The sequence below is a fragment of the Papaver somniferum genome, chromosome 7 (genome assembly GCF_003573695.1).
Source record: "Papaver somniferum cultivar HN1 chromosome 7, ASM357369v1, whole genome shotgun sequence".
Taxonomy (NCBI): domain Eukaryota; kingdom Viridiplantae; phylum Streptophyta; class Magnoliopsida; order Ranunculales; family Papaveraceae; genus Papaver; species Papaver somniferum.
The window spans coordinates 4,237,460-4,254,642 of NC_039364.1; the positions used below are offsets into that span (position 1 = coordinate 4,237,460).

Consider the following 17,183-nt stretch of genomic DNA (forward strand, 5'->3'; position numbering starts at 1 on the left):
TAAGTATTCATATAAATATCTAGACAAGGGATGACCTAGATTTACTTCTAATGTCCTACCCAAAATAAAACAATGGTCCCGAAAAAAAGAAGGCTGATCATTCTTTTTTGATATTACCCCAGGGCCTAAGCAAATATGGTACCCATTAGTAGCCTTTCCAAGTTGGGCCGCACAAAGAAAAATCTGCGGCCTCACCTTCTTGATTTCTTCTTTGAAACTCTGTTCTTTCCGCCTCTAGTTCTACCGACTAGTGACTACTGCTCTCTGTCTCTCTATCGATTACTTGGATTTTTAAATTAAGAAATTTTGGTCGAATTGATTTTTGAGTAAACTTCTTTGGCATAGAGCTGTTTCCTTGATGTTGATGATACAAAGCTATATTTCTTAGAAGAGGGAAATAGAAGAAACTAAAGAGGTAAATGTTAATCATCGATCCTCATTCATTCATTCATTCATGTCAAATTAATTGATTGTTTATGAAATAGAGGAAATATATGATTTTTTGATTTCTATGATTGATTTTTGTTTAAACCCCATATTTGATCTTATGATTTAGTTCTAGGGTAAGAAACTAAACTAGGGATTCTGATTAAACTTGTAATTGAATATGTATAGTTTCCTTAAAGCCTGTGGAATCTCTTTTAGTTCAATTGTACTAAAAGATTTATTACAAATTTTACTGTGTTTATTGATAAAACGTCTGTCATTGTTGTTGTTGTTGCTGCTTACATTAGCTTTGGATTGTATTAAGAACAATGGAGTTATGCAAGGGTGTAGAAGAAGATGAATGTCAAGTAGTAGCTGTACAGGAAGAGATTCAGGACTTGTTGTATGATGCAGTCTATGAGGTTTTAAGTAGAGTAACTTTGGTTAATCTGTTACGACAATGTCAATGGGTTTGTAAAGACTGGCAGAAACTCATTCTATTTGATACACAGTTTCAAAAGAAAAATCTACAGAACACGCCAAGTTTGGGACCAGGCTGCTTGGTCTATGATCATGTTATGGAACATATAAAATTTGCCCCCTATGTCGACTGTCACCAGGAGCACAAGTCACCTATGGTTTCATCTCCATTTCTCGATTTCTTACCAAAATCAGCAAATGATATTACCATTGCTTGTGCATCTCAATTTGGTTCTTTACTTTGTTGTGTCACTAGACCAAAGTCGTCCCCGATTCCAAGTTATCACATCTGTAAAACAGCAACAAGAGAATGGAGGAAAATACCGAACCTGAACACCAGTCTTGGCAGCTTCCCTAAGGTCCGTATTGGTATAGCAGTGGCACAGTCCCGAGGCTGGAATTTAAGGTACTTCGTTTATGTAGATCTCAGGCGGGATTGTGACATCACTGTGAGGTGTTTGACTCCACCAACTGGACTTGGAAGAGGAAGCAATTTATCAAATTTACTAATAGCATTTCGTTTAAACAAAGAGATGCTATTTTTCTCAATGGAGGATTTCATTGGTCAAACTACTCCTATTCTATATTTGTTGACTACGTGAATCAAGAGAAGTGGACATAGCTTAAATTTTCATGCGACTTGGAAGGTATAGAAAGTGCTAGCTTTGTAGTCAAATGCGATGGAAAGCTCGGAGTAATCTTTTATAATAAAGAGTGGATGAAGGTTTGGATTTTAGAGAGTTACTCTACCACCGATCCGATTTGGAAGAGGAAGTTCTGCAACGATATTAGATGGATCTATAAAAGTAAACCTGGTCCAAGTAGAATGTATCATCCGGTGGGAATGTGGTCGAGTGATACTGTTCTTATGGTTGGTTATGATGAGATTTCGTGGTTCAATTGCGAAAAGGACACCAAAACTATCATTCCATGCACATCTACCTCACATATATTTAGTATGTTCAAACCTGAACTTAGTTACTTTTAGTTTTTGTGTCTTCTTGTAATCCATATAAGCTTATGTCCATGACATTGATATCCATGGCAGTTTCCTTGCCAATTGTTTCCAACATTTTTCTTTGATCAATGGCATTCAACTCTTTTATGTGGAACTAGTTTGTAAACCTAGACATGTAGATTTAGCTCATACATATTTGTTTCCCAGTTCTTGCCAATTAGAGCAGTGAACTTGTTTTGTCAATTCAATTAAAATAAAAGGAATATATTGAAGGTGGATGATGAATATTCAGCAATCATTGGTTTTAAAAGTCAACTACAGAAATTACTTATATGCCGGTAAGTAATTATTGGTTCTGCATTTCTCGCATTGTTCTAGATTCTTGACCTTGTATTTGTAAGGGGAAATGCCTGAGAGAAAACTAAGGCCAAATTCCGTTTGATTTGCAGGGAATGGATATTGTGGAACATATTCTTTATTTGCTGACTGCAGCTGTGGCAACCAAAATTAAAGGTGTGTACTGAAAGCTGAGCCTTTAGTCACATATCAGTCAGTATTTACATATTATATATACATTTTCGGATTTACAATTGAAAAGAACTTCACATATTAGTCAGTATGTACAATTGAAAGAATTTCTCCCTTAGTTATGAATTCAAATATGCCCTCCTCAGTCTTCACCACTCCAAAGCTATGTTGTAAAAGGCGCTGGGCGAGGCTCCAAGCCCAGCTCCTATCGCCCGAGATTTAGAAAAATCAGAAATACCCTTTATTTTTGCGCCTTGGGCGCTTTTTTTCTTAGGCTCCCCTTGGGCGCCTCGCACGCCTATGCGAGCGCCCGGGCGCCTTTTACAACATAGCTCCAAAGAATAAATGTGTCAGGGTCCGCAAGTGTACATTATCCTTTGTCAGCCTTGTGTATGTCCCGTTCTTTGAATTATTCTTGTTATGGAACTTATTGAAATGCATCTATATTGACTTGTGGATGTGGACCCGTGGTGATGAAGGAAGTGACATCCTATCTAAGCAAACTGACTTTTTTGTGCTACATAATTCAGCAGGTTTCCTTGCAGGCCAAGTGGCGCGCAGGTTGTTTCTCTGAGACATTGATGGAGATGGGTTGCAAATTTAGACAATTGCAAAGATGGAGGTGAAGGTGGAGGCATTGGTATACCCGCTCTGGCATGTGCCATAAGGATGGAGGCAATGGTATAGTTGTTGTTGGTGGTAATGGTGGTGGAGATGGTGGCCTAGGTGCATATGTTAAATGTTAATATTTGTTTAAAAAATTGATGAAGTTTTCATAAGGAGATGTTGGTGAAGTTGGAGGCGGAGGTGGAGTTGGTGATTGACCCACAGAAGACAAAGGTTCACCAAAGAAATGACGAAACAAGAAATCACCAAAATTTCCTTTCTCAAGTTCCATGTCTTTGTCTGCACCAACTGACTTTTGATCTGGATGCTCTTTACCTATCAATTGGATTGCTTGCTTGTCTTCCTGCTCTTGTCTTCTATCTGTCATGGGGGCTGTTGGTGGTATATTGGGCAGCGGTTGTGGTGATTCAGTTGGTTGTGTGGGCGGTGGTATTGCTGGTATTTTCGGCAACGGTTGTGGTAACTCAGTGGGTTGTAGTGGTGGGGGTATTGGCGGTATCTTGGGCAACAGTTCTGGAGATTCAGTTGGTTGTATGGATGGTGGTGATGTTGACGGTGTTTTGGGGAACAGTTGCTCTGATTCTGTTGGCTGTAGGGGTGGTGGTATTAAGGACTGAAATTGATGTTTCTTGAATTTCAAATCATTCGTTTCTTCATCAGCTGACTTCTCTGTACGCTTTCTCAGTCTAATTGTTCTTTTCTCCTCCCTTTCTTTTCTTCTCCGCTCTGCTGCAGGTGGTGGTGGTGATGGTGTTTTTGGAGTTGGGGATTTTGTTGGTTGTTGGGGTACTCGTGATGGTTCTGAAGATGAAATCTCTTGTTGACGTGCTATGGGCGGTATGGTTTTTGGATTACTTGTATACTGGGTGTCGTAAGATTCAGGTACTGGTGGAGCTGATGGCTGAGGATGATGTGGATAACTTGGTTCACCATATTGATATGTATTGACATCGTTATCATCATAGTATCGCCTCCTTTCAGGGTCGGGTTTCCAGAACGGTTCTTGTCTCAGATCAGGGAATGAATTACTATTCCTTCTTAGTAATCCCTTTCCACTTGCCTCAGCCATAGCAGCAGTACTAGTAGCAGCATCAGCAGCAGAAGATGATAAACTACTCAATTCATCCATATTTTGATTTTTATGGGCCATACCAGGTCGTTTTGGATCCACAGGCCTACGATGGCGAGGATGATGGTGGCGACGACCGAGATGATAGTAATGATGATGGTGGTGGTGATGTTGCGAGTGCAAATTTGTTAAACTATGATCCCTCCCACCACCAACAGTCCAGGAACCGCTCTCAACTGTGGTGTTTCTATTGAGAAGTACTCCAAGTAGTATCGCGATGGAAACTAAAACTAAGTTGAGAATATCCGAATCCAAAATATTAATGAAGAATTCGGACAAGGAAGAAAGAAAAGATGGATATATAACAAAGAGTACTACTGTTAATGCTGTTATTAGCAAACCTATAATCAAAACCCAAGATTTCTTCTTAAAGATTTTCATTGAGAATCGATGTCTGATGGATGAGCTGCTGCTGCTGTGCACACAAAATGCCCCTCTTGTTCTGTGGTAAATATTTTAAGGTTCTATTGCTTTCTTGAGCTCTATGGAATGTGAGATATTCGTATTTTATGTTTGTGTGCATGTATGATTTAGAGCAAGCAATATTGACTTTAAGGTAACGTAGGAGAGTGGTAGAAATGGTCTTGTTGTTGATTAATTTAGTTTTTTCTTTTTAGAAATGTCACATATTTACTTCATTTGCAGGTTAGAAAAATCAATGATGCGACATCCTTGACATTACGGTTTCTGTTAATTTGGATAGTGCGCAGGACCACCATTTGGAGTTCCTAAGAAGACTAGCTAGATGTGTAGTTGGTCTGAGATTCTGGTGGAGTGGTCGTGAGATCAGTTGAGCTGACTCCATTTGTAGGTGAGGAAAAATCAGCCACTGTTACAGCCTTGACAATAAGGTTTCTGTTAACTGGATAGTGCGCAGGACCACAGTTTACAGAGAAACAAGATTTGTCAGATGGAGTGTTCAATTTGGATACTGTTGCAGTAAAGGAGATATAGTTGGTTTGCTTGCTTAGTCTGTGAAATTCTGGTGGTGTAGTCAACAAGACTTCATTTGCAGGAGTAAAATCAATGACTGTTACAGCCTTGACATTAAGGTTTCTGTTAATTCGGTAGTCCACGCAGGACCACCATTTCGAGTTCATACGGAGACCAGATTTGTCAGATAGAGCGTTTAATTGGTTTGTTTTCTTAGTCCGCGAGATCAGTTGGATATGCACTGCACCATTCCAAGGAATCTGGGAAAGTCATGTCTACAAAATTGAATTTTTCGTCACACTTTGTGGTCCATTTGGTTTGGTTGGGCAAAATTGTACAATTTTTGTGTTGTCACACTTTGTAATCCATTTGATGTAAGCATAATTGTGGAGTTATCCAAAAAAAATTATGGAATATTTGTGTTTAAAAAATTGTAGTTTTCCAAAAAAAACTAAAAAGTAACGCTAGAAACAGGGATTGAACCTGTGACCTTGTGGTTAACAGCCACACGCTCTAACCAGCTGAGCTATTCCAGCTTTGTTGTACCCTAAATCTGATTCAATTATAAATCCTTTCTCAGAAAAATTGAAGCACCGAGAGTCCAAGACCACCACCGATTCAGAGAAATTCTGCCCCTCTCTACTTCACTCTCCACCACCACACGATCCTCTTAGACTACTTGAACCAGAAATTTACAAATCTTTGTTGGACATCATTCTGTAAGGTAATGAAATCAACTGAATTTTACTTTTATTTCACGCTAAATATAGTTGATTCAGTACTTGATGCCCTGATTAAATTAAGTTTGTCAATTTTATTTTCTGACTGTTAAGTGTTTGTGAAAATGCCTAACAGAAAGCAAATCCAAGGGTAAGCTAATTATGGATGTAGAGTTGCCATTGGATAAACTGTCTTTAAAACCCATTGATGATGGGAAGTTTGTTGTTGTTTTAGTAGCAAATGGAAGTTTCAATCCTCCGACTTTTATGCATTTGCGAATGTTTGAACTGGCAAGAGATGCATTAAATTCAGATGGATTTTGTGTTATTGGAGGTTACATGTCACCTGTGAATGATGCATACAAGAAGAAAGCTCTCATCTCTGCTGAACATCGCTTACAGTTGTGTGAGCTTGCTTGTAGAAGCTCGTCGTTTGTGATGGTGGATCCATGGGAGGCGAAACAAAGTAGTTATCAGCGGACTTTGACTGTTTTGGGTAGAGTGCAGAGTTGCTTGTGTGACAGTGGATTGGTACGGAGAGAGTCGCTTAAGGTTATGCTTCTATGTGGTTCTGATTTAGTGGAATCGTTTTGTGTGCCGGGAGTATGGATCCCTGAGCAGATTAGGGCCTTATGTAGAGATTATGGAATTGTTTGTATTCGAAGAGAAGGTACGAAGATTGAGAAGATTGTTTCAGGGGATGAGATTTTGAATGCGTATAAGAACAACATTAGAGTTGTGGATGAACTGATCCCGAACCAGATTAGTTCTTCAAGAATGAGGGAATGTATGTCAATTGGATTATCAGTAAAGTATTTGACTGTGGATGAAGTGATTGATTATATCAGACAACACAACCTGTACCTGAATTCGGAGGCAAATGAAAAGAAGCACTTGCAAGAGGGGAAGGATGAAAAGATGATGCTTAAAAAGAAAGAAATATCAGGTGCACTTCTAGCTCGTTTATAATATGTATCAAATCTCTCTAAATTTTAGACTGGTTTGATGAAAATTTCCCATGTGGTACTGTCAAATTGTGTTGTTTATGCAGATTGAAAACTACTTATGTGCGTATTGATTCCACCTTCGGGGGCAGCATCCATAGAAACAGGTACACTGTAGTCATTTTCTTTTCTCATTCTTTAACAACCTCAGAAAATGGCATCGATCATGTAAGCAACATGTTCAATAATCATGTTTATTCCGACAGAATTAGTTGCTCCATTAGAATTGAGACAAATATTTGTGTGAATACTGTAATGAGTTTCAGCATTTACATAACATTTGGAGAAAAAAAAATTAGGTGCTTTCTGAAAATTGTAAAGCGAGCCATTATTCAGTTAAGAGGTTGTTTCCACTCATTATTATTGAACATTATGTGTAAATTAATCCAACATATATATCTTTCTTTTTCTTGCAAACTGAATTACGTATAAAGAGGATTACACAGTTTCAATTACACGTTCATTTGCTAACTTAGAAGATATATAAGACGGTAGATTCACCTCTCCATCAAAAGAAGTTTCTGATATTCGTACTAGTATTGCCGTTTCGTTTGCTACTTTGTTTGCATTCCTTGAAACGTATTGAAACCAGTTGTATGTTCCTGACATACAATTACTAACTTGTAGAGCTTCTTTAAGTAGTGAGGCAGTGGTTTCTTGAACATTTGTCGTCTTATTTTGTAGATAGTCCATGATACACTTTGTGTCTCCTTCAAAAGTAACTCCATACAGTGGGAATTGTTTTGCCCATGTGACAGCCTCCAAAGCTGCTCTTGCCGAGGCTTCTTCACTCGACACTGAAAAGCATTTTCTTCCCCTTGCTCCCCTACATAAACCTGTAGAGTCTCTTAGAATTAAGCCAATTCCAGTAACTTTTTCCGGAGTGATCCATGCGGCACTAAAATTGATTTTTAACTCAGTATAGATAGAAGGGATCCAAGCATCAGAATCTTTGTGATCCAAGATTTTCTTGATCTCCGGACTCTTGCTAGATAATTGAGGAGGACCTGATGAAGTTGATGCCCAAGAGTATGGTGGTGGTGGGGTTGGCCCAGAACGCATCTTTTTCCACCTTATTTTAAACTTTTCATAAAGTGTTACAGGCGGTGGTGGAGGTGGCTGTGATGGCGGTGGTGGATCCACCCGAGAATGAGGTTCACCAATTGAACACTGTCTAGAGATATTCTCAAAATCTTCTTTCGTGATCAATGGCGGGGCTGATTGTGGAGGACCTTGAGGTCAACCACCGTACCAATACCTGCCTACATTAATATCATCACAGTATCTTGTGCTTTCATAGTTGAGTTTCTGATGTGATTCTTGTCTATTGAGATCAGAATATGAACGGCTATTCCTTCTCATCATCATTCTATTTCCATTAGGCACAAATTTAGGAGGAGGCACCTGTTGTTGATCCCTAGTGAAATCTTCAAATTCTTCCTTCTTAAATACCGGCGGTGCTGATGGTTGAGGACCTTCGGGTTGATAACTGTACAGATACCTACCTACATTAATATCATCATAGTATCTTGGGAATTCATGGTCGAGTTTCTGATACGATTCTTGTTTGCTTAGATCCGAATATGAACGACTATTCCTTCTCATCATTTTATTTCCATCTGGCACAATAGTAGTAGGCACCTGTTCATCTATGTCAGTAGGCAACCACCGTTGATCAGTAGGCACCTGTTTCTGATGGATAGGTACTGTATCAGTATCTAACTGTTGATATGTATCAGTTGGCACCTGTTGTCGATCTCCATCAGTAGGCGACCATCGTTCATCAGTAGGCACCTGTTGCTGCTGGATAGGTAGTGTATCTGTATCTAACTGTTGATATGTATCTAACTGTTGATATGTATCAGTTGGCACCTGTTTTTGATTCGCATCAGTGGCCAACTGTTGTTGATCTGTAGTCCTATTACGAAGACGACGACGGAGGCGTCGAAGATGATGATAATGGTGATGATGATGAGGATGTTGATGTTGATGGAAATGATAATGATGATGGATATCCTTTTTATTCTTCTGTCGGTGATTCTCACTGTTTTCCTTCTTCTCTGCGGAGTCTGCCCCAACCTCCTCCTTCACATCGGCCTTCTTCTCCTCCCCCTCATCAGCCTCCGTGGTACTTAAACTAAGAAGTCCACACAAAATAGCCGAGAAAACTAGAACAAGAATAAGACTACTCCAATTTTTCTGAACAACACTAGGCTTGAGATTTTGAGAAAAGAAAGACAGAAATGGAATTACAATGAATATCAGTACTAGTGCTGTAATGAGTATGATCATGATATAAAACCCATAGTTCAATAAGAAATTCGACAAGGGTCGACGTTGTTGATTATAATGATGGTGCTGCTCCTTCTCAACCTCCCTGTTGCCAACTGCCATGGTTCTACAAAGAAGTACACCAAGAACAGCAAGGAAGACTAATACCAAATGGGTTTTATTAATTGAGAGCTGAAAGAAAGAAAAGATGGAACTGCAATGAACATGAAGATTAACATAAAAAAGAAAGCTGATGGTGATGGATGTCGTAAGTTGGTTGATGAATAGCTTCTGAACCAATTTTGTGGCAGATCCCTTTCACTGCTTTCTTCCATTTTTCAAGGATTTTGCTCTTGAATTAGTATGAATTGCTATTGCTAGACAAATTCGCCTTTCGATATGTTCTGTTGTTGAAATTGCTCAGATTTGTATCATATTTGGTATTATATACTTTTTCTTTGAAAACTGAATTATGAAGTAATAGGTTATTGACATTGAGACAGAATGTGATGGAAATGAATAATTTATTGTTTTCTAACTTTCTCTCCAGGTTCTGATTTGTATTATGCACATTGTTCTCATTAATACTGGTCTTGGTTTCACATGCACCATGCTAATATATCAGTATATATTTTTATTGCAGGGAACAAGATTTGCAAATCCATACTTCAGTTTTATAATTGCTGAGACTCGAACTGGCATAGTGAGTTAGGGGCCTGATTTCCTCATGACCCGGAACCTGGTAACTCCGACATCCCAAAAACTTGCAGGAGGAATGCATTTTACAACTGAGGTAAGGACTCATTTGCAAATTTCAGACAACATGATTTGATTATTTTGTATGGGCACTGCTTTCTGCTGGCCCTCCATGTGTGATTATTAGTTGCTTTGAAGTTCCACAGAGAAAGCGTTATTCTCCTCCGCTTTGGTCATAGCTGTAAACATAAACAATATATCGTAATCAAATCTACTATTTATTCCACGTATATTACATGTCGATTTGAACAAGAATAAACTTCGATTAAGTGTAATTGTGTATTATTTCATTGACATTCAAAATAAGGTTATACGTTTTGCAAGGAAATGAAGAAATTATTATTGCTCCTAAATACACGTTTTCTTGCAAAAACCTATCAGGAACAGTTTTCTTTGTTTTAAGCAAAAGATTTAAGTCCTTGTTTAGTAATTATAAAGCTTGCTTGTACAAGAGTTATCACTCCTGCCTAGATGTTGCTGGCCACTCCTGCAAAATTGAGAAAATTTGTTTGTAAAATTTCCTGGTGCAGGCTCTGAGTACCATAAATTACCAGGCCCAGTATTTTCTTATCTATAGTGAATAGTGAAATTTGTCTATCAGATTTTTCCCTCAATTTGATTATGATTGGACTATGAATTTGGCCTGCGATAAGATGCCTCCGGCCAGAGATGAAATTATTTTTGGTTTTTGTTTTCACGTTGGAAAATCTGGAACAGTCAGAGAGATCAGGATTCCACATGGTATGTGTTTTGACTTAATAATTAAGGTATGATGATGTGACAAATCTTGATATGTGACGCCATTTACTAAACGTCACTAAATTTTCAAAAGCTGTCTATAAAGTCAAGTCAACCCGATTTACTTGACCTTGCCATTTTTGTACTAATAGACAGATTGTTCATGCCATACTTTACCGTTATACTCGCAGATCGCCGTAATAACAAAAATGAATGCCATTGAATGGAAAATATCATGATATCAGAATTTTGATTCTGCTTGTAGCATGATCATATTATGTGGCACATTAAATGTCTTGAACATATGCCATGTATTAACTACCATTCGACCTATAAATTGGGAGTCGAAGTTCCAACCTAATCATACAAAGCAATCCAACATTTTCAGCTTGTTAAAAGAAAAAAGGGGATTTTAATAAAGTGTCACACTTCCAATTTCATGTTTATGAAAGTGCCACTGTTTTTTTCAGAATTTATTTAATGCCACACATTTGACCTTTTCCATCCTGTTTTTTTCTTTAAATAGTTAACATCCGTTAGTGTAAATGTGGCAATTAGTCAGCCTTGTAAAAGACAAATAAGCCCTCGAATCGTTTTGATGCAACCGAGTTAAATCGACCCATTGTAGTGAGTCATTACCGAGACAAATCAATAGTCAGAGCTTTCTTCAACGAGCTCTGGCTTTAGTGATGGTTTTCTACGTCCACAAAGTACGTCACCAAAATTGTGAGATTAGGAAAAATGTGGGAAATTTTCAAGTATGAGTACTATATACTACACGCATGTATATATATTAAGTTGGTCGAGTAGTGAAATACGTATCAGAGTATTTAGTTTCCACTTTCCAAATCTTCATATTCGCGGTAAAGTGCTTCCCTCCCAGGTGCAACACTATTCTGTGAAAACAAAGGAGGTACTTCGATTCAGCAACATTTCACTTTACAGCTAACAAAGGAGGTACTTCGATTCAGCAATATTACAGAGACCAACACCACTAATGCATAAAAGCCATGTTATGAATACCGGTGTAAAAAGAAATCCTACTCGGTGGGTTCCATAATGTTGAAGAGCAAACAAACAGACCAATATGAAACATGCTAGAGGGATTTCTATATCTGCAAAGCACAATACATAAGAGTAATTCATTGAAAGGACTGAAATTGAAGCTAAGATATTCATCATTTTACAAATCTCTCACTGCTAATGCCTAATGGGTTCTTCATGTGCATGAATTTCTATATGCAGCTAAATGTTGGTATATATGGCACTATAAAGTATTAAGGCACCAATAAAATAAAATGAAACTTAGATGCTAGAATAGCAAGCAACAATGTAACAAGAAAATTAGCAATATTAGAGAACTTACATTTATGATGGTGTTTCGAAATGGCAAGCTCGAGACCTGATATTGCAGAATAAACTAGTTATTGAATTTTCACAAACAGCTGATGTGCAAGAAATTAAGAGATGATCAAGAGGAGCATTTCAGTTGTTATATTCAAAAATCAACATGTTCCATGACTTTCTTCACCTGCAATTCGAATTTACGGATAACCCATTTATTCTACCAGTATCAAGAGTCTAAATACACTTCAATCCAAGGCCATTCATTCACAAAATCCAGCAACAAAAAATTCGATCAATTCCACTATTTAAATCTCAATTTCACTGTCAATTACAAAAAGATTTGTTTATTTCTTCGTCTGTAGAAGAAGATGTAATTGAATCTCATCATCCATCCATGAGCATCGTCTCAATCTCCACCTACATCCTCTTCATAATCACCACCACCCCAGCCCCAACCCCACCTTGAAAATTAGGTTTTGGTTGTTGTGGATTTGTATATAAGAACTTACACCGATGTAAGAATGAAACAACAATTTCAAATCATCTTAAGAATTGTAGGGATTGTTAAGAAACCAATACAGTGGGAGGGATTTTTTCATTTCAAGAGTTCAGAGAAGAAGAAATAGGCGCCGCGCAAAGCTTTAGTTATATTTGTAAGGATAGAGAAGTAATTTCAACCATTTTTTGATCTCTTCCACTGGGATATTGACCAGCTACATTCGTCGAACTTTATATATTTTGAAAAATACGGTGGCACTTTATTAAACCGGAAATCCAAAGTGTGGTATTTTATTAAAATTCCCAAAAAAAAAAAGAAAAAGCCAAAATTAGGGACATATAAATAATATACCCTGATTTAAAACTGCTATTGTCCATTTGGATAATTCGTATATTTGTACGAGCATATCTCATTTCTCTCTTCCCTAGGTTTTTTCTCTTAGAAAAATATCGGATCCAATATTTTACTTCAATCCAGGGTTTCATCTTTTTCTTCAGTTTTAATCTTCCGGTCATTCACTACATATCTTGCTTGCTTTCAGAATTCAATTTCTTATTGTGTAAGAAATCGATCTTCAAAGCCATCTTCGTCATCTCCGCTAGGAAACCATATCAAACTGTCAATTTCTTCTCCCAGGAAAAATTATGGTCCTGAATTACTTGATTGGGTTCTTGATGGCGGTCGCAAAGATTCTAAAATATGTGATTTATTTACAAGGTATGAGTGTGATATTTTTTTTTTTTTTTTTTTGGAATCCCTAGTTTATGATTTGCGGTTATCTTACTTCTTCAATTTAGTTTGTTTTCCAGATATGTTCCTCTTTTGTTTGAAGCCTTCGCGTTGAATACAATGATCCGTGTTTAGTCTTGTTGTTTGATATTTTAGGATTTCAAGCTTATCATTCACCGGGTGCAAGACCTCTGAATTTGATGCCTCAAAGTGTTTCTGTAAGTTCTGTTTGCTGGTTCAAATTTTTAACAAAGCTGGTGTGATTTGGTAAGCGGCCAGTGAAATTGGTACTGGAATGTGTGTTGGTCAGAAAATTAGTTGTTATTATGTTTCTGGACTAGGGTTTTTGTGATAGATGATGAGCAGTGTGATTATAATTTGACTCCCATAGTATGCGCATCTAAAAGAATTGTTCGGTAATCATTTTCCATGTTCTTAGTTTTTGGCAACCACAACAATAGTTTTGTGATTATCTCTCTTTTCTTGGTGATTATATCTCTCTTATTGATATTATGATCCCATAATTTGGTATTCATAGATGAAATTCAGGTAGAGGTCTGTGGTCTTTGTTTGACTCTCAGGTGGATCAAGGAGACTTCATAGGCGGAGTTCGCTAGAAGGTTAGATTTTTTTCCCACCAAGTGTCAGTTTTAATGGTAGCCGGCATGTGAGAGTTGTAGGAATGTCATCTTACCTGTTTAGAGTTGTGTGACGCCAACCAACTTCTTTAGTTCTTGGAGTTTTACATTATAGTTAACCTAATGGATGATGAGCTCCTAAATTATTTTCTACCACAAGTTAATATCAGGTCATTGCTCACTTGGCATCCAGTTCATCTTTTCTCTGTTGCATTTTGCATAGTTGATTCGATGGGATGCATTATTCATCGTAAGGATTTCTTCTTATTTTCGCCACTAAAGTTCATGAAATTGATGTGGGCTAGGATGAAGGGTGTTCGGTTTACTTTGCTTATCTGCATGTTTTGGATTGTGCCTACAATTTTTGGCGATCATTTAATACTTGAAAATGTAATCTACTTTACAGGTACCAAGAGTGCTTTACTTCAGAAGTTTACAGTAATGACTGCGACTACAGAATGCTTCTGATAATGGCGAAAACAAGACCTCCGATCAAAGAGGCAGTGGAATCTACTTTAGGGCGATGATGTTCAAGAAATATGAAGCAGTGGAAACTACTTTAAAGCATTGGAGTTTACGGAAGTTTTCTATTGTAATAAAAAGTACGATATAAATTATATATTAAAATATTGTCTTTTGTTTTCTCATTGTATTGAACCTTGAATTTCAGAAATAACAAGGTGTTCATGAAATACAAATGTTTTTTCAGGTCTATCTTTTAATTTAAAGTATCACCGATAACTGTGACATAACTCAACGTAAATCTTATTATATTATAACAGTTGTATGGGGAATATGAACGGTGTACGATGACGGGGTTCATGAGAATTGTTGTGCAAAAGTATCAAACAATTTTGTCGAGAGAGACTTTCCAGGAATGACTGCAGTTATAATATCAGTTGGAAACATTAGAGATCTCAATTTATGCTGCAACCGTGTTTGGGTTAACGTTAATGTTACTATTCTTATAGTCGGATAATAAAATTACTAAAGCTATGAGTAAATCAAGAACCCACAATTGGGGATACTCATACAAATTGGGGTATATTCTTGGTTATAGGGGGCTAGATTTTTGCTAAGGGGTATCTTTTGGAGATAAAATGTCAGTCCTACCCTTTACCATAATAAAATCTAAAAAGATAAAACTAAAAGAACTTAAATCCTTTTAAATAGGTATCCCCATTTCTTATTTTGAATATAATACCGGTACTAATCATCGGCATTGGTAATAATTTGAATAGAAAACCGGTTGTAACTGTCGGTATTGATTTCTAGATGAATGCAATACCGACTGTTTCAATCGGCATTGAATTCAATCCACAAACCAATACCGACTGGAAATGCTTCATTATTTAGTTTCACCGTTTCACTGGATTCAAAGTTTCACAATGTTGATTAACGTTGCAGTTGACCACACCCCTTGTGACAACTAGGGAAAAAAACAAATCTTCAAACTTCCCCTTATTTTCTCCACCACGTAAATTAAGAACTCTTCACCTTTTTAATCATTTAATAATTCTTTTCAGCCAACTAAAAATTCCACCGTCAATCCCTGACGTGGGTTTTACTTCATCTTTTTTCTGGTTTTGTAGTTTTTCGTTTTTCGTCGTCTTGTTTTAGGGCGAAACAAGTTCTCTAATTTCTTTACCACTTTTTTTTTTCTCCCAACCATAAAAGAACAAGGACCGGAAACCATCGAGAAGAAAGTCCTATCACTAGGCGTAAATGATTTATTATGTTCCGGAGCCACATTAATCTTTCTGCAGTAGCTCATTTGAATTGCTTTCGTAGATTATAAAAAAAGAGATGCAAATCCTACACACAGAATTAACTATTGGAAGGAAGAGTAACCATATTGATGTACATGAGTTACTATTTTATTCTTGTTCTATAGCTAACATACATGGGGCATGTGTACAGCACTTGGCCGAAAGCCAAAAAATTCAGAAACGTAAGAACTGTCATGATGCAATTCCAGGCACCTCAAAGTTCTTTGCATGAAAAACAATTACATATAGAGTCCCTCATGTACATTCTGATAATGTTGCACATTTTGAGATTACTTCTGGATTTGCATACAACATTTTGACTGGGAACACTATTTATGTATGAATACTGCAATCAGTATTAAATCTTTTCTTTACTTTTATTTCAGGAATACTGTAGTGCAAATTAGACTGTAACACAGTGTTAAATTGCTCTGATTTTTATCTTTCTTGGTAGCGTGCAGAACAGAAATTGTGAAAACAATTTTATCCTATAAGCATAGCAGTAAAGGATTATGTGAACAAAAATTTTATTGATGACAAAAAGGATAGATACACCTAAACGCGAGACATTAGAAAGCCTAACCCCAAGAAAAACTAAATACATGGATGGAAAAATCTTAAGAAAAACAAAAAAAAGCAAAAAAAGAGAAGGAAAATGGAATTGCTTTTCTTGTTTCTGTTGTAGAATTTTGATAACTTTTAGATTAGCTTTGCCGAACCATAGAAAACCTGCAAGAACAAATAAAAGTTAACAATTTCTATTCAACTTATACTTCATGTATTAGGACTGCATTGGTAACTAAGGATCAGCGAGGCAACAACAGGACGCTTTGTTAATTAAAAAAATTACACCTAAACTTCTATCAACTCTTACGAGTGAAACATTAATGCGACACAGTTTGATAAGACAAATCTGGATACTTGTCGACAGTAGTAAAAATACAGTCCATTGATGTGTAAACCGGGGTTGGACATGTTGGTAACTCTAACAACAACCTCAATTACGACTTATCAAAATTTAGTACTAGTACTATGCGTCAAAAAAATAAACAAATTTAGTACTAGTATTTAGATTTCAAAATTAGTCTATTAATGTGTAAACCGGCTAGAAAAACAAATAAATGAAGAACTAGTATTCAACTTTCAAAATTATCACCATATATGTGGAATACTCTACTTAAGTGATCTACAGGACGGCAAGATAAAAAATAAATGAAGTACGACAGCGAAGAACCTGGCTAGTTTCTCTCCATTCTTATTGTAGGCTGTTAAGATCACCACAGTTATACTTCTACCAAGTGCACCGTCGTCGAAATAGGTAATATGTAGCAAATATCGGGTATGTAAACATAATTAGCATACACATGTGAAATGGGATGTCCAGCACTCACTCACATTTCAACCATATGGCGTGGAGGTAAATCTTGTGCCATCACAAATTCATCGAATGCTTTCTGCTGCAAACAAACCGATCACTAATTGAATCAATTGGCAAGACTTGTCTTGAATGTTCTTAATGCCAGACATCGTTTTATCTGTTTGTCTTACTATGAATCTTACAACCCGAATAAAGAGAAAGTATATGAATGATTTCAAACTGGTACAGAAATCTTAAATCGACAACAACAACCA

At 37.0% G+C, this 17,183-nt stretch overlaps 3 protein-coding genes, 2 long non-coding RNA genes and 1 other non-coding gene across 7 annotated transcripts; 3 read left to right on the plus strand and 3 right to left on the minus strand.

Moving 5' to 3' along the window:
* The first annotated feature begins 230 nt into the window (after window positions 1-230).
* On the plus strand, window positions 231-2,014 carry LOC113294682. The gene is made up of 2 exons (XM_026543064.1): window positions 231-415; window positions 735-2,014. The coding sequence occupies exon 2, from the start codon at window positions 756-758 to the stop codon at window positions 1,506-1,508; it is 753 nt and encodes a 250-aa protein (XP_026398849.1). The 5' UTR covers window positions 231-415; window positions 735-755; the 3' UTR covers window positions 1,509-2,014.
* A 1,091-nt stretch (window positions 2,015-3,105) lies between these two features.
* Window positions 3,106-9,418, minus strand: LOC113293945. Its single transcript, XM_026542384.1, has 3 exons — window positions 8,063-9,418; window positions 7,247-7,978; window positions 3,106-4,590 (listed from the first exon to the last, which is right to left on the minus strand). The coding sequence occupies exons 1-3, from the start codon at window positions 9,196-9,198 to the stop codon at window positions 3,135-3,137; spliced, it is 3,324 nt and encodes a 1,107-aa protein (XP_026398169.1). The 5' UTR covers window positions 9,199-9,418; the 3' UTR covers window positions 3,106-3,134.
* TRNAN-GUU lies at window positions 5,544-5,617 on the minus strand. The gene has a single exon. It is a non-coding gene; the product is annotated as a tRNA-Asn (tRNA).
* Window positions 5,684-10,053, plus strand: LOC113294681 (nicotinamide/nicotinic acid mononucleotide adenylyltransferase-like). 2 transcript variants are annotated; one of them, XM_026543062.1, is made up of 4 exons: window positions 5,684-5,805; window positions 5,937-6,746; window positions 6,852-6,911; window positions 9,719-10,053. In XM_026543062.1, exons 2-3 carry the CDS (start codon window positions 5,963-5,965, stop codon window positions 6,854-6,856), a joined length of 789 nt encoding a protein of 262 aa, XP_026398847.1. In that variant the 5' UTR covers window positions 5,684-5,805; window positions 5,937-5,962; the 3' UTR covers window positions 6,857-6,911; window positions 9,719-10,053. The 2 variants fall into 2 exon arrangements, with proteins under 2 accessions (XP_026398847.1, XP_026398848.1); XM_026543063.1 differs by having other exon boundaries at window positions 5,690-5,805; window positions 6,039-6,746.
* Window positions 10,054-10,477: 424 nt separating this feature from the next.
* Window positions 10,478-12,560, minus strand: LOC113294683. The gene is made up of 3 exons (XR_003332676.1): window positions 12,101-12,560; window positions 11,936-11,971; window positions 10,478-11,465 (listed from the first exon to the last, which is right to left on the minus strand). It is a non-coding gene; the product is annotated as an uncharacterized LOC113294683 (long non-coding RNA).
* A 263-nt stretch (window positions 12,561-12,823) lies between these two features.
* On the plus strand, window positions 12,824-14,476 carry LOC113292918. Its single transcript, XR_003331946.1, has 3 exons — window positions 12,824-13,132; window positions 13,225-13,764; window positions 14,189-14,476. It is a non-coding gene; the product is annotated as an uncharacterized LOC113292918 (long non-coding RNA).
* The last annotated feature ends 2,707 nt before the right edge of the window (window positions 14,477-17,183 follow it).

Excerpts from the sequence above, each read along its gene's own strand:
- LOC113293945 (XM_026542384.1), bottom strand. The coding sequence starts at position 9,198 with ATGGCAGTTGGCAACAGGGAGGTTGAGAAGGAGCAGCACCATCATTAT. Across the intron at positions 7,979-8,062 it reads GATGATATTAATGTAGGCAG|ACAGTGTTCAATTGGTGAAC; the intron begins GTATTGGTACGG and ends GAATATCTCTAG. Across the intron at positions 4,591-7,246 it reads GAACGTGTAATTGAAACTGT|AACAAGAGGGGCATTTTGTG; the intron begins GTAATCCTCTTT and ends TATTTACCACAG.
- LOC113294681 (XM_026543062.1), top strand. The coding sequence starts at position 5,963 with ATGGATGTAGAGTTGCCATTGGATAAACTGTCTTTAAAACCCATTGAT.
- LOC113294682 (XM_026543064.1), top strand. The coding sequence starts at position 756 with ATGGAGTTATGCAAGGGTGTAGAAGAAGATGAATGTCAAGTAGTAGCT.